We start from the raw sequence: 24,432 nt of genomic DNA on the forward strand, positions 1-24,432 counted from the left end.
GCAGAGGTATGCTTTGTAATGAGTGGCGTTCTAGTTAAGAGTAATTTAAGTAAGACAGCCTGGGAAAATTAAGTTGTATTTGCAGTTTTATTAAAAAAAAAAAAAAAAAAAAAAACACCTTATACTGCAGTCATGTAATTGTGATTACACAAAATAACATCAAAACATGAAGTGCTGATAGTGTAAATTTTAATTTCAGGAAGTGAAAAAGGGGCTAAATGCGTTGCAGAAACAGCAGAATCCAGCATACAGGGCACAGGATGGTTAGGAGCATGCTGCAGCTGTACAAGAGGGTCAATCACAGTATCAAGTGGACCAAACCGGTCACTGAACACATTTTAAAGACACAATTTTTAGAACTATGCAACTTTTGGGTGCGAATAAGCCAGAGGCAACAGGACCTTTAAACAAAGTGTACAACAGTGCAAACTAGCAAGAAATCCCAAAACGCATCCACGTGTAGAAGTCTGAGCCAATCATCTGAGTGTTTCAGTGACGTCGTGTTCCAACCCCAGTGTGCACAAACCGTCAGCCGGGGACACCGGTGTCCGGACAAAGCCAGAAGCTTAATGGGTGAAATTATTTTCATTTAGACAGAAGAATCAAACTTCATTAGGGCCGTCTGCTTAAAGGCCAAAGCATCTCCTCACAGATCTACCTCTCATATCAGGGAAATGGCAACTTTAGTACTCTGAACCCTCACCCAGAAGTGCTGGAAAGGGCTACCTTTTAAAACAGAAGCTACAGTAGAAGTTGGACCACAGTCAAGTGACATTCCCCCTTTTCATACAAAATAACTATGATTTCAATGAACAGAGCAAGTAATGGCATACATTCAAACAAACAGCAGCCACAGTGCTGGAAATGAAACACAAAAGTACACACCCAAGAGATACACAAATAAATAACTGGTCTTCCATATTTCACCTGCAACTGTTGCTCTTCAGATTGTGCTGCTACTGCATACTACACAGTAATTACACAACTCTTGAGACTGAGCTTGACGCATCCCAGAGTCTTTGAAACATACAAGTTGGGAAAATTCCCCTCTCACTCCTGAGAGCTGAAAGGACTAACGACAAGCAGACTAAACCGCACAACACCCTAACCCACACACTTCAGTATGTCGGGACAATGGCTTTCATACAGACGACTATTCAACAGTTTGAAGTAAAAATGTTTAAAATTGTATTTTCTTTAATACTGACTTGAGGAGGAAACTGATATTACCCAGGTTCTGCTCACCTCTAACAGCTCTACACCCTGATCAAATGTAAAGAAATAAGTCAAAAAGTGAAAACATTTGTATTTTCCTTTAAGTTAAGGAGCTTCTCCTTTAAAAGAGAAGCTGATGGCTGTATACGGTGGTAAGGGGAAAATAACCATACAAAAGCAACAACCACTTAGTGGCCGCTTTTCCCACCAGAGAATACAAGGACAGGCAGCAGGACTCGGGATTAGACCAAGACTTCCCCCTCTGGCCCTGCAAAGCTTTACTGCAGCTCAGCGGCGGAGCAGCAGCTCGTCCGGCAGAAGTGGAGGAGGAGGAGGAGGAGGGGGAGGGCCGGCAGCAGGCTGAGAGTCCTTTGCTACGAGGAGACCGTGACCGGGTTGAGAGAACCGTTCCGGCTGTAGAACTTTGAAAAGGCCTCTTCAAGAACGGATGCGAGGCGCGGCTGATCGCCCTAAATTGACAGAGGAGGAAGAAGGAGGTTTTACTCCACACGTTGGAAACTCACAGCTCGCGCCTTAAAGCAGCAGTGGCGGTGATCCTCTTACCTCACTGATGAAGCCCAGCTGAACCAGCTCCACAGCCAGCTCCTGCACATTATCATCTGATCAGAAGCACAAGGTCAGCACAAACAATTACTTTCATTTGCCAACTTTAATTCCATTCATGAACTTGACTGATCAGCATCGGTCAATCAGAAGACAAACTACTGTCATGGGAAATGAAACCTGTTAGACAACTGTAAATGTGTTTCTTCTTAGTCATATCTAAAATCTATCTGTGGTGAATACATGGATGTTTATAAAATTACAAATATGTCTCTAAATAGCTGTTAACTGTTTGGAGAGTGTGAATCAGACTCACTTGGTAATAAGTCACAACTCAGGTGCCGGTTCAGCTTGTCCTCCAGTTTCAGCAGCAGAGTCAGCTGAGGAGAGAAGAACAGGTCACATCAGGAGCACGATGCTGTGAGTGAGGGTGTGTGTGTGTGTGTGTGTGTGTGGATAAAGCAGAGAGCAGCAGACTTACATGATGCTTGGCGCCCTCGTCCACAGGCTCGATATTACACTGCATCTGAAGAACCTGTGGAGTCGGTGTGACACGTGAGCCAAAGGCGACGGGTGGAAGGTTCACATCCCCTTTTAGGACCCCGCGTTTAAAGCATTTGATACAGAAACCCTACTGTGACTTAGCTAACAGGATATAGTGACGGTCACTGTAGCTCCTCCTACCTTCCTGGTCTCCAGCTCTGCGGGTTCAGGAGTGGGGCTTTTGACTGAAGGTGGCACGATGGGCGACTTGACCACCTCCTGCTGGGGTTGTTGCGGACAGGGAATCCCAAACGCGGTCAATGGATAAATCCCATTCCTGACCCAACAGAGAGGAGAAGTAAAGAGAAGTCTCTAAGACCGAGGCTCTGCTGGGTATTGATGGATGATCCCAAGTCCTACTTCATATTTTCAACACTTTCTACGTACTAAGTTCCCTACATTTAGTCACTTACCGCACATCTTCCAGGAACTTGTCCAGCTCAAGAGCGGGAAACTGAGAGAGCCTGGAGAGGAAAGGAGAGAAGCTGAGGATTACTGAGAGATATTCAGTCAGCAGGAGAACTCCATCTCAGATATGAATCAAGACACAAATATAGTATAAATGTTGCCGTTTCAGAAACTATACCAAGGTATTCACCACCATTTCATTATGATGCAACCGGTTAAGACAAGGAAAACAACACAGCCTTTAAAAACCCACAACAACCAAAACCAAATGATACTGACTTCATCTGAACTCCGTCTTTGACCTCGACGATCACCAGGTTAGGGTCCATGTTCTTCGTCATCTCCTCTAAAGCATTTTCTGGAATCATATCTGCAGGCCAACGCAAACAGAGCCGTGTCATCGCGTGAGGCCGTCGTCTCAGCGCTCATATTTACTGTGTGTGTGTCTCCGCTACACAAGGCTGTGCTGAGTCTTACACTCCTGCTGGGCTGCTGCTGCTGCTGTGACTGTACATTGGCATTGTTATTCAGATAAACACGCTAAAGCCATGTGTGTGTGGACTCACGCTGGTGGCTGACGATGCAGTGTGCAGCCAGCAGCTTGAGTAAGGGGACCTCGAACAGAGCCTGGTGGAACAGCAGCTCCCTGGCTGTGGGTCTCTTTCGGGGGTCCACCTCCAGACACTTCTGGATGAACTCCTGAAAAAATGCACAACCAGTCTTCAGGGTCTGTTCCTCCTGCTCCTCCTCACTGAGGCGACAGAGAGAGAGCTTTGGGTGCTCCCCTCACTCACCCGCTGCAGGGGGTCCTCTAAGGACTGAATGGCACTGTTTATGGCTTCTTGGGACACGTAGGAGGAATCTCCATTACTCTGGATTTCCAGCACAGCCATCTGAAGACATGAAACTCCAGTCAGAATCCATCTCACGTTCCTGCACACCTACTAGTATTTATTATTCAATCATATCATCTATACTTCTGTGACTGCACAATTAACAAACGTATAAGTGTAGATAAAATAAATGTCTCGGTCAGAATATGACAGTCAGCATCCTGTGAAGTCAGTATTCTGTCTGTTCCCCCCAGCTAGCTCTATAATAGAACATGGAGCCAGAATAGGAAATAAGGAACATTTTCACAACCGCCACAAGATGATAAAAGAGCAGAATTCAAGAAATTAAAGTATCATAATAGTATTTACTTCTCAGGTTCTAGCTCCATCTACCAAACTGAGATTTTCACATCTTCCAAAACATTCCCAGGCCGGTAAACAAAATTTCAAATTCAAGAACTTTTCCAGGCTTTCCATCCCGAGACTGATTGAGCTCATCAGTCTGTGATTGACACGGAGAGGAAACGGGTCATGACCTCACCTCTAAGGCGCACATCCCAAAGGAATAGATATCTACGGCTGTGGTCACACTGGCAACAGCTGAAAGCAGAGGAGCAGCAGATCAACATCGCAGAACCACAGCAGCGTGTCAGTGTGTGTGTGTGTGTGTGTGTGAGGAAGGCTGAGGCTGCTCCTCACCTCCATACTCTGGAGCAAAGAAGTGCAGACTCTTCTGCTCTTCTCGACAGGTTTTCACGTGGTTATTTATGGTGTCTGGAGCAACTGAAACAGTAGAGTCGCTGTTAATAAAGTGAGCAACGCTATGGACATCTCAATCTGCACCGACATTAAGGCAGGGGAAAAAGCTGCAGGTGAGGAAATACACTGAAAAAACGCTTACAGCCATTACAAGCCAACACATACACACTTTCACATATTGATTGACTATCACTGCATGAAATGGCGATAACACACTGAGTGACAATCTCTTGATGTGCAGGTAAACATGCTGGGGGTCTTGATCAGGGTTTGTGCTGGTGATATTCCACACTGCTCTGAAACACATCTAGGCCCACCTGAACCAATCTTGATGAGGCCGTTGTGCTGGATGAAGATGGTGTCACAGGTCAGGTTGCCGTGGATGATGGGAGGTTCACATGAATGCAGGTAGCTGAGGATAAACAGAGTGTGGAGGTAAATATCATTCTTGGAACATGGAAGCGGCCCCCTACCATCGCCTTAATATCTCATGAATTCATATCCAAACACGTTTGTTTAGCTTAGGACAATAAACTGTTTTTAGACTGACCTGAGAGCAGACAGGATTTGCGTGCACCAGCGCTTCCAGGCCTGGCAGAACATAAGACAAACCAGTTACAGTGTGACATAGAAACCAGCAAAATGTGTTTCTCTGAAAGCATTGGCTTAATTTCTACAGAACTGCGCGTCAGAACCTGTCGGACGAGTCAAAGTGTGACAAGTTGGAGTACAAGAGTGACAAGGACGAGATTAGAGCCGGAACACAGAAACCTTTTCACCCTTCATACCTTTTCATTCATGGTCTTGTGATTTTTCTTGGTCTTTTTCAAAAACTGTTTCAGACTTCCTGAGGACATGTATTCTGTGATGAAGATGACCTACAGAAGCAAACAGAGCAGCATGAAACACACTGGTTTGTGTACATCTGGAGGCATGTGCAGGTGTGAGGTGATGTCGTACTCTTGCTCTGTTCTCCTTCACATCAGCCCAGTATTTGTGGAACTTCACAATGTTCAAATGTTCCAGCTGGATCAGATTATCAAAAACAGCTTTGACTTTTTCCTGTGGAAGAAAAAAAAAAGAGGAGCAGTGAGAGGTAAACATTTAATACTTTTGTGTGTGTGTGTGTGTGTGTGTATAAATAAAATGGCACAATACAGTCAAAAGGGACTTTTATAGTCACTTTTAATGCATCTATCATTCAATGTACTGATCATGTCTTTACCTAAACAATGGCTGAATGGTTGTATTACAGTTCAAGCCCACAGATCCCCCCAAATCTAACTGTTCTCTCCAGCATGGTTCCAGATCACAGGGGTTGGCACATGTGGCAGCTCACGTCAGGAGGTAATCAACATTTAAATTTGAAATAATATCTGGAGTTTCACCCAGATATTTGCTGTTGCAGACATTTAGAGTAGTTTTGCTCTGTGATGCCTGCAGGGGCGTGACAGGCCACAAGGGTAAGAAGCTTAAAGCCAAAGGGGAAATGAAAGCTGGAAGGCCTAGACAATGTTTCCTTGATCCTAAACAACAATGCAGCCCAACAACAGAACCAAACGCTAGCATGTATTGACATTTTATTGTTTGGAACGTGTGGACGCGGTTCTTTTTCCTTATCTGGTCAGTGGACATGTGCCCCTGAGCAAGGCACCGAACCCTAAATTGCTCCCCCCTCTGCGAAGGGTGGTAATGTAATGTAAGTCGCTTTGGATAAAAGCGTCTGCCAAATGCTCGTAATGTAATGTAATGTAATGTAATGGACATTATCATTGTGTTTATCACCTCCAGCCTAACACTGCACCCACCTCCTGCAGCTTGAAATTCTTCCTTTCTGAGAACATGACCTCATTCCAAACCACCTCAACTCCTTCCTCAGTGTCCATAGCCAAGTAAGCATTATCGATCCCTGGAACATTCCGTTGATTCACCTAAAAGGACAAACGAATGAATGCAGCATGAGTGATATGACTGCAGGTAAACATGACTCTCCCACCGTGCGGTCCTCTTCCCCTACCTCTTCTCTGCGTTTCTGCCAGCGTCCACCTGGGCTTTCCTCCAGGATCTCTGACTCGTCTTCACTCTCCTCTTCCTCATCCTCTGTGGCAGCGGTAGGGGGAGGCTGACTCACCACTGACACAGGGGGAGACACAGACGACACTGCTTGGGCCGTGGGTGCAGCAGAGTCGGTCTTCGCCTCCTGGACAGAGTCCGAGGCCTGCTTGCTCTCTCCCTCAGACATCGTCTCAGTGATCAGGCCCGGCAGCCTGCTATGCGACACATACAAACACACCATGTGGATGAAAATACTGCACGAAAGCTTAACGTTATTATGCAGAAAATGTGGCATTGGAAGCTTAAAAAAAAATCTGATTGGTTGGGTGTAGCTGGCTTACGCAGTTACAACTTTCATCCTAACTAACGCTGAGACGATGCAAAGTTAGCCGATTTAACACGACAAAAATCACAACACCACAAACAATTAAAACAAAACAAAGTGAGTCGAAAGATTAGACGTACTTTTTAGGGTCTAGAGTAGTGACGATGCCAGGTCCAGTTTAGCCGCAGCGCTTCAGTCCCAGCTGCTTACCTGCGTTAGTTTGCTAGAATTCTTCCTCACGAAGCTGCAGCTACCTCTCGCTACGTGACGCTACTAGCTCCTTGGCTTCGCTACCTAGTCTAACTTCACTTCCAAAGCAAGCGGCAGCGAAAACAGCGGCGAGTATGTTGGATCAACGTTTTACTACCGAGAGTTTGTTTGTTTCAACGTCTGGGTACTTGCCTCGCAGCTTTTTAGTTGGGTTGTTGCAAAGTTAGCGTGCAACAATTTTAGCAACACTCCGCCCCTTACTCCTTCTCGAGACTCCAGCCTGCTAATGTGCACTGAAAATTAGCCAGTGCTAATAGTTAGCTAATGATAATGTAACGTCTTATACACATAAACTGAATCCTAACATCGCATAGTTATTTTCTATCAGAATCAATGAACCAAAGCGGAGGTAAACATTAAAGGTTTCTTCATATTCTGAAGCGCTTAGGCTGCTGACTTGGGAGCTAGCTTAGCATTTAGCCACAGATGATGGCGACAACTTCCAGATGCACACTGCTCTGTGAACGCCGCCAGCTGCGTTATTTCTGCCCACCCGTGATGAGACAACAAGGCGGGACGTGCACGAGTCTGCAGCCAATGCGTAAGAAGTGGGAGGAACCTTACCCGGAAGTAAACAAAATGAAGACTGCTCAAAGTGTGTGTGAGTTGGCTTAGCGCCTCACCGCGCGCACGAGGTTGCCAGGTCCGGTATGTCCCAATCCCCATTCAGAGGCATTTAAATTAAAGACGTCAAGCGTACCATTTCTACTATAAGTGTGAAAGAAAATTACCCTGTTTACTAAGGAAACCGATATCAGTTTTGAATTATTACAAAACCAAGAAGACTGCTCTCGGAATTCATCTATTGAGATCTACATTAATTTATGTAGTTTCTGTATCAAGGCTACTTCAGCATGTGTGCCTGGACTTGACTGAGGAGAAATGTACACTGATCAATTACTATATTTAATTTTATAATTATATCCCTGTTCTGACATTGCTAAGGTATGGTGATTCCAGCAATGATGAAGCTGAGGCTTTCCAGAGTTTTCTTGAGCTCTTGAAATCAAGATACTGAATACTGATTCAGTTGCTGCAAGCTGTCAGTTCAGAGATAGATCCCCCAAAATATGTTGTCTATTATTGCTGCTTCCTGTGACTTTTTGCCAGAATATTATTAGAATCACATACATTTTTTCAAAACATGCTCAGTCTTTGTGTGCCTCTACTCTTCTAAAGTATACAAAATAATGTCTAATGTGTTGTACTAGTATGAAAATTGAAGGTGTGTAATACTTTGTGTAGTCACTTGAAGAAAATGCTGAAAAGTTTTATCAGCAAGTTATGGAAATCAAGAGAGGGTGAGCAATATCCTCTTTCGTTTTATTTTCACAAGTTAACAAGACAACAAGATATCTGGGGGAAAAAAGTGAAGTTAAATGCTCGAGATAACAGAATATGATTTGGCATTATGATTTGTTTCCTGAAGATATTTCAGTCCAAAACTGTAGTTATTGAGTTTATTCTAGGATAAATGTGCTCGAAGCAGTTCTTACAGAGGCCATTTGGCATAATAGGTTTCTAACTCTAGTAATCAATTTCACATTACTACACTACTGAATACTGGATTATGCTTATTGCCATAAATGGTTAATGTGTATGTCACAATAAACCATTGATTACGGAAGTGTGTTACCACTAGATGTCAGCATGGAAACTCTTTCCCCATAATACCTTTTCAAAACAAAGTCAGATCTTTAGCACAGGAATACCCCTATGAAACAGCTCCAATCCGAAATACAATAAACATAAAAGATATTTCACTGACCTCCATACTGCTGAATGAGAGTAAGCCACATTTATGGTACACAGGTTTGATGGTTGTACATTCTATCAGCCAAATGCTGTGCATTAGAAATGTTGGCAGCACCTCATGTCTCACTTGGAGAATCCTCCTCCCCTCCCTTAAAGAGGCCTATATTTAGGTCCAGCATCAGGGACAACACTGCATGTGCAAATGACATTGTGAGAGGTTGGTAGTGAGTCCATGAATGCTGAGAGCACCCTACTTCCAAAAAAATAAAGGAAGTAAAAGTCAAAGCCAGTTCAGGAAGGATACAGTAAGTTTCTTTGGGCTGTTTTGCAAGTTCATGCTCCCGTTTTGCAAATAAGGAAGGAGTCCAAGGTGTCTTTTTACACGCTCTATGCTGACTTTTGAAACAGGACTGCTAGAGACCAAGGCTGTGGCTGACAACACCATGGAAGAGACAAATAAAGACACACCAGTCATTGTGGAAGATGTCCAGGTGATGGAGCTTTTTGAAACAGAGGCATCATTTGGACAAGATGATAAAGCTGAATATCCTTCTGCTGGGTCCAACTCTATCTACTCAGCAATTCTGAGCAGAAATGAGGCTGTCAAGGATGCTAAGCGGCTCAAGACCTTTTTGGAATTGCGAGACAAATATGTGCACAAGAAGGTGCTGTTTGAAGACCCCCTGTTCCCTGCAGATGACTCCTCACTCTACTACAATCAGAAACACCCAATCAAGTTTGAATGGAAACGTCCCACGGTGAGTGGAGCTCCACAGCAGGGAATCTGTCTGAAAATCACATATTTATGTCAAAGCTGAATGTAAACAAAAGTACTTCTCAAAACCATCTGTGTATCTCATTCTACAACCACAACATATGAGGGGTTGAGTTGATATGGTTACATATTTGTGGGTGCATAGCTATTGGGTATCACCCCCCTTAATTACAGGCAGCTGACACACACCACAGGTGCATCCCTGCTGTTAGTGCAGAGAAATACGGTGGCAACTACTTTTCTGATCTTCAAGCAGCAAGCCAGAATCTAACCAAAGTTGTCTCACTGCTGTGAAAAGTTACAAAGCCAGCCAAAAAGATCCATCCATGAAGGAGATCACTTGCACAGAGCCCATTTTTTCTAAAATCTTCGATTAAAAGTTTAGTTAGAAATACATAGTTCTAAAATAATTTGGAATACAGGACTCCTGAGAAGAGGAGCTGTGGCGTAAGAGGGGGCGACACCAAGACAGAGAGCAGTTATCAATCCTAAGATTGTAGGACGAACTGTGAATATTTTAACTTTAAATGAACACATGAGATGAAGACATTGTATCTCAGGATTGTTTTAGATCCACGAGTTGATGTGTTTTAGATATCATATAAACATTTTACAAATGGAAACATTACATTTAATGCAACATCGAAGCTATTGTAGTTGTTGTTGTTAGTCAACAGTTTTCCATCACACATTTCCATTTATGGATCAGCTTAGTGTGCCTAAAAACACAACCATTTTTTACTTTTGCTTGCTACACCACCAATGTGCACACTTAGTGAAAACAGGCTGTTTTAGATCAATTAGGCTTACATAGGCTCATTCTGGCCCAACTACGGGCAGCACAGACAGACTGTGTAATACAGAACCTGTCTTATTAGTTTTCTTCTTGTAGAGTGTCTTACCAGGTGTGTTGTTGTATAAGTCAGTGTTACATGCTGAAATGACAATGAACCAACCAAAATTAACTGGCTATAAAAGGTCTTGAAGAAGTCTACCACCTGCACCAGACACTGGCACACTGACACACTGACGCATGTAAACACTGAGAAATAGGTAAAAAATCACACACACGAACAATTGATTGATTACATGTGTTTTCCTCATTTGGGAGGGATTAAGGACCACACCCAGGGCTCAGCAGGGAAGTCTAAACTAGGAACATGACAGTGCAGTTTTAGCCCCCCCCCTCCCCCAGCCAATCATGTGATAAGAGGAAGTCTTTGCTGTGTCAGGAAGTCAGAGAAATAAATGCATAAATATGTAAATCTGGCATTGCAAGTCAAAATAAATAAATTTGTTCATTGTGCCAATCATAGTTGTTGGATGAGGGGTTTCAAAAAGCAGTTACAGTACTTTTTATGCTTGGAATCAGATGTATTTATATGTCTCAGTATCACAGGTTCCTGACCCAGCCCAAAATCTCTGAGACAACAAGGGGAAAGACCCCAAAACACAGCATTTATGGGGGGAAAAAAACAATGGAGAACTTGACCTGGCACAGTGTGGGTACAAACATTGTCAACCCAAATGCTTTGCTGAGGTCATAGAGGATATGTTGATAAGTTCCAGGGAGCCCACAGGAGCAGTCAGGCCTGCAGCCATGACAGAGACGTGCAGTTATGAAGGGAGGGCGTCTCTACATAGAGCACAACATTATAGCTCCTTCAGAGGACTAAAGGGTCATGACCTCATGGTAACCTATGACAGCTGCCTCCTCATGTATCGCAAATGGGATAGGTTTCATGCTGACTTCACCAGCCAGGGAAATGATTCAAACTCAATCTCAGATGGAGGGTGTGTTGTAAAGTTCATAGTCTGCCTGTCACTACCTCTTTATGTGAACACAGAACATAAAGGTAGAACTGATCACTGTATTGGTCAGTGATAGGAACATGGGTTTATTTCACGCCCGCATTTGTATCTGTTAATTGTTGTACAAAAATGTTGTATTCACCATGTTTCATCCCTGTGAGAGACTGGCAACCTGTCCAGCTTGTAACCTGCCTCTCACCCTTTGGAAACTGGCTTTGGATAAAAATTGCAACAAAAAAGAAATTGCCCCCCACTGGCCACTGACCTTCCATCACTCTCACTCCGGAGTCGGAATCTTGGAGTCACAGTGGCACAGTTGCGCTGGTGAAGGGGGTAGGGGGAGGGGCGCTTCTATCGTGCACTTGCCGGTGCCGCCACACTTGCCGGTGCCACCGCACTTGCCGGTGCAGATCACGGACAGCACCCTCCACCCCACCTCCGCCATACGTCTCTCTCTGTCTCTGTTCACAAAATGTACAGTTTCTCCTCACACTGTGTGTTTTCCAAAACAGGAAATTTGTCAAAATCCTCATTTCATCATCGACGGAGCCAACAGGACAGACATCTGTCAAGGAGAATTGGGTAATAATTATTCTGTTTCTGCTTTTCAATAACACTGCCAATGTTTTGCAAGTTACAAATAAGTCTCAAGAATGGGCCCTTAAGTCTTAAGTCCTTTTCCATTTTGAGGGCCCATATTAAAAATGGAGTTGATGCAACTTATAATTGTGTGTGTTTTAATTCTATTAGGCTTTTTTAGATGTTGATATCATCACATTACATTTGGCAGAAATGGTGCCAATAGATGCAACTCTCTTGACCAAACGCATCAGATATGAACAAGATATAAACCAGATATAAATCTTCTAAATAGGTGCCTCACAATTAGCAAGTTACTAACCAACAGGTCTTTGCTTCATTACACTGCTCCATCAAACATCTTCCCAACAGATTTCACATTTGCAGGTTGCACTATTGCGGCTGCAGAATAAGTTTGGCAATTCTGGTCGAAGAAAAAAAAATGTTATAATGATGATACGAGCAAAAACAATAGGGTCCCATTCAAGCTTTCATCTGTGAAAGTTTAACTTTGACACCAGAGGGTTAATGAGTACTGCATGTGTGTTACTAGGTGACTGCTGGCTGCTGGCTGCTATCGCCTGTCTGACTCTGAATGAGAAGCTGCTGTACAGAGTCATTCCTCCAGACCAGAGCTTCACCCATGACTATGCAGGCATCTTTCACTTCCAGGTTTTGGTCCACACACACAATAGAATAGTAACTTATATCATAATAAGAAGATGTGATTACTTGACAATGGCTTAAGAGGTGTAACATTTGTGTAGTACATTTCATCAGATTAATAACATTTGATGCTGATGCTGATAATGATGATGTAGTAAGAATACCAGTAAAGAAGTATGTACAGTTACATCATATAAAGACACAGAAAGTGAGCGAGCTTATCCTTGCTTGTTCCAAAGTGTTCCATTGTTATCATTAATTTCCACTTTTCTTGCATGACAAATCCTTTTTTTGCACTCTTAGTCTACCTCTTCGCTGTCTTTGATTCTCTTTCACTGTTGACTTTCTCTCAACAGTTCTGGCGTTATGGGGAATGGGTGGATGTGGTTGTGGACGACCGCATCCCTACCCTCAACAACAAGCTGGTTTTCACTAAATCTTTCAGAAAGAACGAGTACTGGAGTGCCCTTTTGGAAAAAGCGTATGCCAAGTAAGCATGATGTATCAAGGACTCTATTAATATCCATTGCAATGTGGAGAAGGTGTCAAACTATGATTCCATTCAGCCTGGTTCACATGTCCCATTATTCCACAGATAATAATAATAATTAGTCATTCAGTTTGATAATGAGGGTTTAAGTTTTCTTTCTAAAGCAAGGTCAAACTGTGCATCATGGAGTTTACAGCGCAGATAAACATGCTGGGATAATATTTTTAAAGTGATAGTATCTGGAAATTCCCTCTATCTAACTAGCTGCAGAGGGCAGATATTTCATCACATTCATTTAAATGCATCACTTCCCTCTCAGGTTGCACGGCTCTTATGAAGCCCTGAAGGGAGGCAACACTCTGGAAGCCATGGAGGATTTCACAGGAGGAGTTACTGAGTTTTTCGAGTTGTCACATGCACCAAAAGACCTTTATCAGATCCTGAAGAAAGCCCTGCAGAGGGGCTCCCTGATGGGCTGCTCCATAGATGTGAGTGTTTAGTCCAATAAGGTACAGAGTTAAATTATATCAAATTCAATACAACTTTATTTATATAGCGCCAAATCACAGCAAATGTTATCTCAAGACGCTTTACATAGAAAGCATTTAAAGAAGCCCAACATTCCCCCATGAGCAAGCACTTGGCAACAGAGGCAAGGAGAGAGAGGGAGAGACGGACAGACAGACAGAGGGAGAGAGGACAAGAGAGAGAGAGCACAGCAACAACAACGATAGTACAAATGTAAATATGACTAATGTATGACAGGACAGGGTCTTCATCTCTACAGGACAGGCTTCCACAGCAACCCGTGAGACGAGCGAGCAGAGAAAACTAGGGAAGAAGTGGGTGGAATGCAGTGGTAATGTAATGTTATGGATATGCACAGATGGAGAGGGGAGAGAGGAGGAGAGTGGAGCTCAGTGCAGCATGGGAAGTCCCCCAGCAGTCTAGGCCTATAGCAGAATATGAAAAGATCTTTTGTCTGGCTTAGTTCAGTCATTCTTTTGTCTTTTGTCACAATTCAGTACAGTTCTTTTGTCACAATTGACTCAAAATTGTTGAAGATATAGAAAAAGCTGTTAAAATGTAGAAAATGTGACCCAAAGAATTCACAGAAAAAGATAAAATGTTCAGTCTGTGACTTATGGTTCAAATATTATGAATTCATTGGATCATGTCCAACTTGCACACCAAGTTTAACTACTTACAATTATTACAACATTTTCTGATGTTCTGCTGACAGACAAACCAATCAATCAAGCCAATCAACTCTCATAGCATATGAGCCATATTGCACCACAGCTGACTCACATACACATTTACTCCGTAAGTCTATCAACCATACCTCGATGAGAAGAATAGAAGAGAGTGGGGATTGAACTTTGTGAACCACGTGTCTGTTCCACTCTCTATTCCTCTGCATCATCAAGCTCCCAAGTGTTTGGTTTCAGTGTTTCACACTCTGCGGGTGCTGCCAGTTCAGGCCTGATGTAGTTGACCAATCAGAGCAGAGCAGCCTTTTTTGGACGGAGGCGTTAATTAAAGAGACAGTTCCTGAAATGTTCTCTAATTGTGCACCATTGTCAAGTCAAATCATATCAAATTAATTTATAAAGCTCACTTGAAAGATTGCTAGACTGACCACAGTGCTACACAAGTGCATTGGCAAGCGACTAAACCAATATAAGAAACGACATAAACATCAGCAATGAGTATAAACATAGCAAAAAGTGCTATAGTAAAGACATGTAAAAGTTGATCAATCAACATAAGACAGAAAGCATAACACTGAATATAGCTAATCTGTCATTTAAATGTAAATACAACATCTTATCATTATGGGTACAAGTGAAGGATTCTCTTTCATTCTGCCTGTGTTATTCTGCTGTGGCGTCACTCTCAGGTTTTTTCGGCCAGTGAAATGGAGAGTCGGACCGATCTGGGGCTGGTCAGAGGCCACGCCTACTCCATCATCGGCCTGGAGGAGGTACAGTAACACACAGATGTGGATGTGGTATTCTTATGCAGGTGATGATAACTGGGTCTATTGTCTGGCTCATTGTTTCCAGTGTGATGTGAAGGAGAAGGACACCAAGATTCGCCTGATTCGGCTACGAAATCCTTGGGGTGTTGTACTGTGGAAGGGAGCGTGGAGTGCAAGGTGAGAAATGATGTCACCCAATGTACTGAAGGCTAACATTTAGAATGAATATTTACACATCTGACAACATATTAAAACCTCTGGTGTTTGAGGCTTAATTTTAGCCTCAGCTTTCTTTTATAGAGAAACCGTAATCTTAGAAACATGGCAAGTTTGGCAGAAATGTCTTCTTTTCACAGCTATTCTCTTCTTCTCCTCTTTTTCCTTTAGAATTTGTATTAACTCAGCTTGCTCCCTTATGGATTTCAAAAATATTTATTCAAAATTATGTATTTTATAGAAACAAGATAAAAATCTGCATCAAATATCATACCATCATGTCATACTTGAGTTTGTTTGACAGCATCTTTCCACTTGTATGATGTATGACTCAATCTTTGCATAGTTCAAAGGAATGGTCCAACATTTCTGTCGCAGACAAGGACAACTTAAAGAAACAGACTGTAGAAGCAAGTGAGTTCTGGTAAGTAAAACCTCATCACATTCACAATTTTTCCCATTTTCTATACAAAGCTTAATGGAAATATTTCCTCTTCCATGTTGTTGTCCAGGATGTCCTTTGATGATTTTAAGAAGAACTTCACTAAACTGGAGATGTGTAATCTGACCCCTGACACACTGGAGGATGATGAGAGGCAAAGCTGGACGGTGTCAGTGAACGAGGGTCGCTGGGTGAGAGGCAGCTCAGCTGGAGGATGCAGGAACTTCCCAGGTTAACTCATTAATATCAACTCTTTCATTATCACATCATTCATCGTTCCATGTTTTCCGTTTCATTTCATAAAATTCATCATTTCATTCCATATATAAGTATCAGTATTTAATTCCAGATTCTTATGAATCATTGATTTATTTCCTCAATGAATTACCCTTATCTCTATCAGATATTTATTCCTATATATTTTTATAGATGAAATAGTAAACGTGCACAATTTGTGATCAGAGCTGCAACATGCTTACTTTTACCAGCCAATTTGTGTGACTTCATTGTTGAATAACCTTTTAGGAAGCTTTTAATTCAGTTGCTTCTTGAGCTACTTGTTGCTCACTCCTCACTCTACCTCTTCTTCCTGCTCATCCACATTGGTTCTCTTCTTATTCTCTCTCTTTCTCGCATTCACTTCTTATAAACCCATGACCTCTACATCACTTCTTCATAGGTCCATTACATACAAATAATGGGAAATTACACAGGAGATGTTTACATCAAGTATTATGACAGCACTCTCACGACTTTGAATTTAGTATTTTACAACCAAATACAGTTTATTTCACCCCACGTAAATAATGCAAGCCATGAATTCAACTTTGATGTCACACACATTCAACATGTAAACAAAGCAATAAATAGCTTAAATACACCCTTTGAATGGATTTTCGATTCCTAGGGTTACATAATTTTACAGGTTCATGGTTTGTATCTTTTCTGCAGTCATTCTTACATGGTGGTCTGGGCTTGGTGACTGTCTTGGCCACAGTCATCTTGCATGCAAAAGAGTAGGATCTCAGTGAGACTAACCTCGATCACTAAAAGTTGATGATGATAGTCATTTGTTACATAATATCCACCTACAATCAGCTTCAATACCAACATACAGATGATAGCCTGGCTTCAAACCCTGCTATCTGTCTTTGGTCAGACTGCTGTCATCTCACTCTCGACTCCAGTTTCAAATGGACATGTTGTGTGTTATAGACACTTTCTGGACGAATCCTCAGTATCGTCTGCAGCTGTATGAGGTGGACGATGACCCAGAGGACGGACAGAAGGCCTGTACTTTGGTGGTGGCTCTGATGCAGAAAGGTCGTAGGATGCAGCGCAACAAGGGGGCCAAACTCTTCACCATCGGATTTTCCATCTACCAGGTAATGGCACAGATCCGTTGCACTCAGGTTTTGTGCAGCATGAAAAGAGCCACATCACATTTATTTGCGTTTTGTCTCTGCAGGTGCCAGAAGAGGTATGTTCAGGCTCGGAATGGACTTTCTTACAATGAAGTTGGGGATCTTCCTGTCAGGAGTGCTATTTTGTTATGTCTGTGTTGTGTATTTGCTATAGCGGTAATTTAGAAACATTAATCCCATATTTGTCGGTACATTATATTATTTATTCCACAAACAGCGACAGATCCCTTTGCAGGCAGTCAAGGCAACATTTGAGGCAGCCAGTGATGAACGAACTGATTTATTTACTTAAAGGGGACATACTCTGATATTTATACATTTTATAATGTAATGTACCCAGGATGATCTATCTATCTTAATTCTTGATAATCTGAATTCCTTTAATCATTTTTTAATCGGAATTCTTTATGTAAATTGCTATTTAGCCCAATTCTTTAGCGCAGTGGTTCCCAAACTTTTTCTTTCGCGTCCCCCTTTTTGAGATCAGAAGTTTTTATGTGATGTTATATGTTATATTTAGCCCAATACATAATTATTCTGTGTTATTCAGCTTAATTATTTATCTTCATCATCTTTATTCTTATTTACCTGAAATCTTTTTCTTAATTCTTTAATGTTATTCTTTAGTATAATCTTAGCACAGTCATTTAGTGTCGTTCTTATTTAGCCAAGGCAAGGCAAGGCAATTTTATTTATATAGCACATTTCAGCAGCAAAGCAATACAAAGTGCTTTACAATAAAATAAGTACAATAAAATAAAAGCACATTTAGCACAATACTTATATAATCCTTGTTTATCAAAGTTCCATCTTCCACTGCAGTGAGTCCTACTGGACAGCTCACTTCAGTCTGTATAGTAGTCATTAGTCTGTTAATTTAGTCCCAGATCATGTTACAACAGGGGCCCAAAGGGTGTTTTGCTGTAGTTTACATAATTTGGCTTCCTTTTCCATCTTCAGTTGTGTGGGGAGAATCAACATCTTCAGAAGGATTTCTTCCTGTACACAGCATCCAAGGCCAAATGTAAGACCTACATTAACCTGCGGGAGGTGACAGAGCGTTTCCGTCTGCCTCCAGGAGAGTACGTCATCATCCCTACAACCTTTCAACCTCATCAAGAGGGAGAGTTCATCCTAAGGGTCTTCTCTGAGAAAAATAGCACCTCTGAGTAAGGATCACTGAGGGTGGCAGGGTGCCAGGCATGTTCATGTGGGGGCTGTTGATTGTGAAACGATTGTAAAATTGCAAGTAGCATTGTCTATTACGAATGAATTTCAGAAATACTGAATGACCTATTTTTCCTCTTAGGGAAGCTGAAAACACCATCGCATCTGACCAGAATCAGGTTTGCGCATGTGATTGTAGCATTCATGGAGTAAGAGATAAGCCTTAAAAACAGATGTGGACAAAAGTATTTACTTTTGTCAAAACAGTATCCAAGCCAGATTGCTGTCCTCCTTTATTTTCAGGACAATAGCCGTAATCAGCAACACTTTCTGTAGCTGTGAACTGTGTGTTTCACTCCAAAATCCCCTGATAGTCTTCTGTATTTACGCCAAACTGTCTCCATTCCCTCCTCTCATAAAACCTTAGCAAAAACTCAATTCAATTCAATTCAATCAACCTTTATTTAAATAGTGCCAATCACAAAGAATGTTATCTCAAGGCTTTACACATAAAGCATTTAACCTGATTTGTTTTTAATTCAATTCTATACAACTTTATTTATGAAGCGGATAATCACAACAAACATTATCTCAAGGCATTTTACATTCAGAGCATTTAAAGAAGCCCGACATTCCCCCATGAGCAGCACTTTGGCAAAACTTTAACAGAAAGAAACCCCAGGCAGAACCGGGCTCTAGGTGGGCGGCCATCTGCCTTGACCGGCTGGGTTTAGAGAGAGAGGAGAGAGAGAGAGAGAGAGAGAGAGAGAGAGAGAGAGAGAGAGAGAGAGAGAGAGAGAGAGAGAAAGGAAACACACAGAGAGAGGCACAGCAACAACAACAAACCTGTGAGATGAGAGAGCACAGAAAACTCAGGGGAAGAAGTAGAGTTTGTGAAATGCAGTAATGATGGGGATACATGGGTCAATAGAATTATGGTTCTTTGTCTGCCTGGCCAAAGTGCTGAAAAGAAACCGTGGACTGTTTTTGTTCTCCTCTATTAGTGATGAGTAGTAGGCACAAGGCAGCTCTGGCATTACAGAGGGCCTTCCTATATGCTTTGAGGCTGTCTTGTCAAATTGCCTAACCCTAAACCTAACCCTCATTCATTTACCGGAGGTGGTACCCCCCTTGCAGTAGCTCTGTTCCCCCAAAATCACTGTTGTGTATGTTCTATATAACATACATACTGTTCTCCCCATGAATAACACATATCTGTCTGTTGTCATTGCATTTCATCCTTCTATTCTTCTGTTTTGTGGTTTGACAGCAGGACGAGAAAAAGAAAGAAAAGGTAATGAACACTGGTGGAAGTATCTGTTTTCAGCTTCACTTCATGTTGGCTTTAACCAGTTTTAATTAACATTATTGAATAACACTCTTCTCTTCCATTTTCCTTCACTTTTCATAATTCCCCCATAAACACACACACACACACACACACACACACACACACACACACACACACACACACACACACACACACACAGCCTATCGTATTTGTGTCAGACAGAGCTTGTGCCAACAAAGAAATAGAGCATGAGGGCATCAAGGGCGAAAAGAAGAAAGCAAAGGTAATTTCTTGGTGAGGGGACAGAGTGTGCATGTGGATTTACTGCTGCTGTTGAGCTGAGATATTGACACTGTTGCCTCATAACTAACAGCTGATTGTAACCCTTGACCTGTTGTAATTCCTGGAGACTGTCAGGTCTGAAATGAAATCTTAGACAGGTTTCATGATGTACTGGGAAATAACTCAGGCCAGGTTGAGGGCAAATGAGGTCAAGTGACCCAGCTGCAGCTGTCTGGCTGTAGGACCACCACTCATGTAACACTGCCTGGGCTTCTCAATGACACTGAACTTTCGCAATAATTGCACTGACCAGAAAATGGTAAATACCAGATGATAAAGTGCTACATACAAGTTCAGTGCATGACCAAAACATGGAGGATTGTAATACTGCTGCTGTGCTGCCATTTTTCTCCCAGCCCAAAAGGTTCAGTGGTCAATTAACAAGTACATTTGTGTTGCATTACATTACATTACAAGCATTTGGCAGACGCTTTTATCCAAAGCGACTTACATTGCATTACACTACCACCCTTCGCAGAGGGGGGAGCAATTGAAGGTTTGGTGCCTTGCTTGGCAGGGACTCGAACCGGCAATCCTTCAGTTCCCAAGCAGAAGCTCTACCCACTGAGCTACAGCCTCCCTGTAGCATTTTGAGTTCAGAGTGCAAAACTTGTACATATGACGTCATTTGCAACTTCCAGATTCGGTTTGTTCACACTGCTCAGAAAAGACAACTGATGTGTGTCTCTACACTGATGTGTACACACAGACACAAACAAACACAATGAGATCTGGGTCGGTCTGTAATGTGAATATAGTTATATACAAAGTGGCTGAGAGAAACTTTAGTTGAGGAATGGAGAGACTAACTGTATTACTATGAATAATGTCATACTTCATACATGAACTGGTTTACTGATTGGTTGACATGATTTATTTAAGCTTCATGTCCAAAATATCACATCATCTCTGGATACTAAACCAGCCTGTATATACTGTATGTACTGATGATAAAATAAAAGTTTATTATCCCGAGGGAAATTTCTGAAAAGATAATGACAATGAAATGATTATATATAATAAAAGAATTGAATGCAGCATTTATTGAATCTTTCAAAATAATAACATTATTTTTGATTTTTTTAATCATTAGTGTAATTATACTGAGGTCATGTTTAGTAGCCTGTACCTCTGTTTTCTGATCTTTTCAGCCACAGCGATTGCAACCTGAGGAAGAGACTGAAGAGGAGAAACAGTTCAGGGCCATTTACAAACAGATTGCTGGGGAGGTAAGTCCTGATGATGCAGGGAGGAAGGACAACAAGAGGATTGAATATTAAACTGCGATATACACATGAATATATGTTTTTACATCCACCAGGACATGCAAATCTGTGCCAATGAACTCAAGGAGGTGATGAGAAACGTACTGAACAAACGTGAGTATGGAGGACAGGTTGTCTTTGTGCTATGTCATGCTGATCATTGATGCCACACTCTGCTTTTTTACACAGATGGTGGAATAAAGACACAAGGTTTCAGCCTTGAGACGTGTCGAAGTATGATTGCCCTGATGGATGTATCCTTTCAAAAAGGTTGTTGTTGTCGAGTCAATGTAATTTGTCCAGCTCGATATAAGGGCTTTACAGACCCACAACATCAAGACCACGGGACCATCAAGACCTACTGTAATCACGACAATAATGAGCATATAATCTGGTAAGTGGTGGCATTGAGTCAAACACGGCGATAAAGAATCTTGAATAAGCATTCAAGATAAAAGATTGTATTTAAACAAAATACACAAGGATGGTAAAATTTCCTAAAAAGTTCTTGCAAAGCCATTAAAAAAATGCAGCTGCTGTTTCCGTAACCTCCCTCTCAGACTGATGGCACAGGAAAGCTGAATCTGCAGGAGTTCAAACACTTGTGGAAAAAGATCAAAGAATGGCAGGTAAGGAAAATCCTCATCTTCACATTCATTCATTTTTGACTGATCTACTTTTACTCATTCCATAGTTTGTCTCCTTGTGTGTTTGCAGCTGATCTTCACATCTTTTGTTAAAGATAAATCGTGCTGTATCAGCAGTTTTGAGATGAGGAACGCTGTGAATAAAGCAGGTGAGCACCTTGACAGAGATGAGCTGTGGTTAATCCACAGACTTAAGTCGATCATGAATCTACTCTAAACTTAATCCTCCCCACATTCAGGCTTTCACCTCAACAATCAGTTATACAACATAATAGCCATGAGATATGCAGACGAACATCTCAACATCGACTTTGACAGCTTCATCTGCTGTTTTGTCAGGCTGGAGGGCATGTTCAGTAAGTAAAACACCAAAACATAGAGCCAACACATGGTTGGTTATCAGCCAAAAACAAACCTACAGGGCTGATTAAACACACAATAGTTTACCATACGGACCTTTCAAGGGCTAAAGCTAACACTGGTTTCAGCCCGACTGCACAGGCTTGAACTTTTGACGTTGGACAGATGAAACGTGATCTGTTGTTATTTTACAGGAGCATTCAATGCCTTTGACAAAGATGGAGATGGAATAATCAAGCTTAGTGTCCTGGAGGTAGGCCAGCTCTATTTCACTTGTAAAGAAAATCAACTAACATCTGTATAGGCATCCTCTTTAAAACTAATAAGATTAAATAAGATCATTAAATCTCTCTCTGTCTCTGTGTGTCTCTCTCTCACTCTCTCTCTCCCTCTTTCTCTACAGTGGCTCCAGCTGACCATGTATTCTTAGGCCACCATATTCACTCTTGATGTGGCTGCACTCTTAGTGCTCACGTTCAATTTTGTCTTCCCAACACTTAAAGGACAGTCATGAAGTGCTATCTTAGGCCAGGGTTACACTTGATAACTGCGCATGTGCATACATTGAACATGGTGGCTGCAACATGCATCCTATAGTCATTTGACGAATTTTCTGTGCATGTTCTGAAAAGTCATTGTGACTCATTTGCAGTAAAAACCATCTGAGCACAGCAGGACTCATGCAATGGCCTCATGTACCATCTTCATTCACCTTCAGGTGAAACGTGGCTCTCATCAAATGTCACCATCGTTGTTGAGCCACTTTAACACTGTTGATTGAACATTGCCCCCTAGTGGATATAGTTTGTAATCCTCCAGTTTCATGTAGCTACTACAGTATATGTGGATCTGTGGGCAACACCATGTAGCAACGATGTGCACAAGTATGTGTAGTTACGAGTGTAATCCTGGCCCCAAGGCTTCACTGGAGAAACTCTTCAAGGCACAGACATAAATACAACAGCCGGGTTTATCAGTTGACTGGACAGTTCTGCAGGGCAACAAAACTGTAGAAATCTATGGCAATACTGTTATTCTGTCAAATTATTAGTCTCAAATAAAATGTATTTCATTCAGAAATATTTGTAAGTTCATTCTGTTATTAAGAATTACTTTTTTGGTTTAAAATAGCTTAAATTGTGTGTACACCATGTACCTGTGTTCTTTGTCTACATCTTTCAAAGTACACTATGGCCTTAAGACTAACAAGAGACAACATTTATGTGAGGGAATGTTGGATATGAGCTGGAGCTGCTGCTGGAGACACTGAAGCTGGGCGCTGCTGCTGGAGATAGGGTAACAGGACACTGACGGAAGTGAGAGTGAGTGGATCTAAAATCCAGGTGAACAAACAGGAACAATGAAAGATCCACCCGCAAAAACAGAAGCAGTGCATATCCTACAAGGCCTAACAGAAGTACTGTGTAACTGACGGAGATCTCAGAGATTACAGATTCTGACAGAACTATCTGGCCAAGACTGGTTGGATGACCTGGAGCTTAAATACTGCAGCTGATGAGTGCTGGATGATTGATGGGCATCAGATGTGTGGAATGACATGGCGGGAACAGGAACCAGGTAGCCACGCCCAGCCAGGAACAACAACACAGACAGGGAAACAAGGGAGAGGAGAACACATAATAAAACAGAGTGATCACGAACCGATCCATCACAATCTTGAGAGATGAAGCAATAAATAACAATACATTAATAATATCCGAATTGTAACTATTCCATTAGAGAGAATTAGACAGAAATCAAACATAGAGCTGTACTTTTTGTGCAAGAGAACTTAAATACTTTGTGGTAATCAGTAAACTCAATTACAGATTAAAAATTGTAGCTACATTTCATTCATTCAATCATTTCTGTGTTTCAAGAATGATTCCCAGTTTCATGAATGCTGTCACCTTCCTTCCACAGAGAGGTGATCACTTCAGTACCTGTACCAGTATCTGCTTGATGTGCTGCGCCGTGCCAAGGATCAGTGCTACCACTGCAAAGGGCAAATGTCCCTCGCAATTGGTGATTTGCAGTAAATCTCAATCAAAAACACCAGAACATCATCAAATCTGAAAGAGTAACATTGAAATCATATTTTCATGATTTTCAGGAAATTTACATCCAAACCGTTACTGACATTGATGCAGTCCCTGTTTGATGAAAAACTGTGTAGAACGGAATCCCCCAATAATAAACAAGTGCTGGTCAATGTTCCAAATAAATGTAATATATTGCTGTTATG

At 41.9% G+C, this 24,432-nt stretch overlaps 2 protein-coding genes across 8 annotated transcripts; one reads left to right on the forward strand and one right to left on the reverse strand.

Moving 5' to 3' along the window:
* Positions 1-172: 172 nt before the first annotated feature.
* Positions 173-8,758, reverse strand: nrbp1 (nuclear receptor binding protein 1). 5 transcript variants are annotated; one of them, XM_076167998.1, is made up of 18 exons: positions 8,741-8,758; positions 6,340-6,592; positions 6,131-6,253; positions 5,283-5,384; positions 5,111-5,200; positions 4,873-4,913; positions 4,640-4,734; positions 4,263-4,346; positions 4,105-4,163; positions 3,525-3,623; positions 3,297-3,429; positions 3,010-3,100; positions 2,736-2,786; positions 2,464-2,599; positions 2,261-2,314; positions 2,096-2,159; positions 1,780-1,835; positions 173-1,685 (listed from the first exon to the last, which is right to left on the reverse strand). In XM_076167998.1, the coding sequence occupies exons 2-18, from the start codon at positions 6,562-6,564 to the stop codon at positions 1,590-1,592; spliced, it is 1,599 nt and encodes a 532-aa protein (XP_076024113.1). In that variant the 5' UTR covers positions 6,565-6,592; positions 8,741-8,758; the 3' UTR covers positions 173-1,589. The 5 variants fall into 5 exon arrangements, with proteins under 5 accessions (XP_076024113.1, XP_076024114.1, XP_076024111.1 ...); XM_076167999.1 differs by lacking the exon at positions 8,741-8,758 and adding an exon at positions 7,370-7,457; XM_076167996.1 differs by lacking the exon at positions 8,741-8,758 and adding an exon at positions 6,843-7,446 and having other exon boundaries at positions 6,340-6,589.
* A 295-nt stretch (positions 8,759-9,053) lies between these two features.
* capn3b (calpain 3b) lies at positions 9,054-23,257 on the forward strand. 3 transcript variants are annotated; one of them, XM_076167992.1, is made up of 23 exons: positions 9,054-9,485; positions 11,827-11,896; positions 12,447-12,565; positions 12,916-13,049; positions 13,369-13,537; positions 14,953-15,036; positions 15,119-15,210; positions 15,596-15,673; positions 15,762-15,922; positions 16,907-17,076; positions 17,160-17,171; positions 18,076-18,284; positions 18,425-18,461; positions 19,553-19,576; positions 19,773-19,856; positions 21,067-21,144; positions 21,237-21,294; positions 21,370-21,434; positions 21,741-21,809; positions 21,898-21,976; positions 22,067-22,183; positions 22,382-22,440; positions 22,591-23,257. In XM_076167992.1, the coding sequence occupies exons 1-23, from the start codon at positions 9,117-9,119 to the stop codon at positions 22,615-22,617; spliced, it is 2,364 nt and encodes a 787-aa protein (XP_076024107.1). In that variant the 5' UTR covers positions 9,054-9,116; the 3' UTR covers positions 22,618-23,257. The 3 variants fall into 3 exon arrangements, with proteins under 3 accessions (XP_076024107.1, XP_076024108.1, XP_076024109.1); XM_076167993.1 differs by having other exon boundaries at positions 21,073-21,144; XM_076167994.1 differs by lacking the exons at positions 9,054-9,485; positions 11,827-11,896; positions 12,447-12,565; positions 12,916-13,049 and having other exon boundaries at positions 13,469-13,558.
* Positions 23,258-24,432: the final 1,175 nt, after the last annotated feature.

The sequence above is a fragment of the Genypterus blacodes genome, unplaced genomic scaffold, assembly GCF_046128005.1.
Source record: "Genypterus blacodes isolate CSIRO-AG114 ecotype Tasmania unplaced genomic scaffold, CSIRO-AGI_Gbla_v1 ptg000185l_1, whole genome shotgun sequence".
In the NCBI taxonomy this organism is placed as follows: Eukaryota; Metazoa; Chordata; class Actinopteri; order Ophidiiformes; family Ophidiidae; genus Genypterus; species Genypterus blacodes.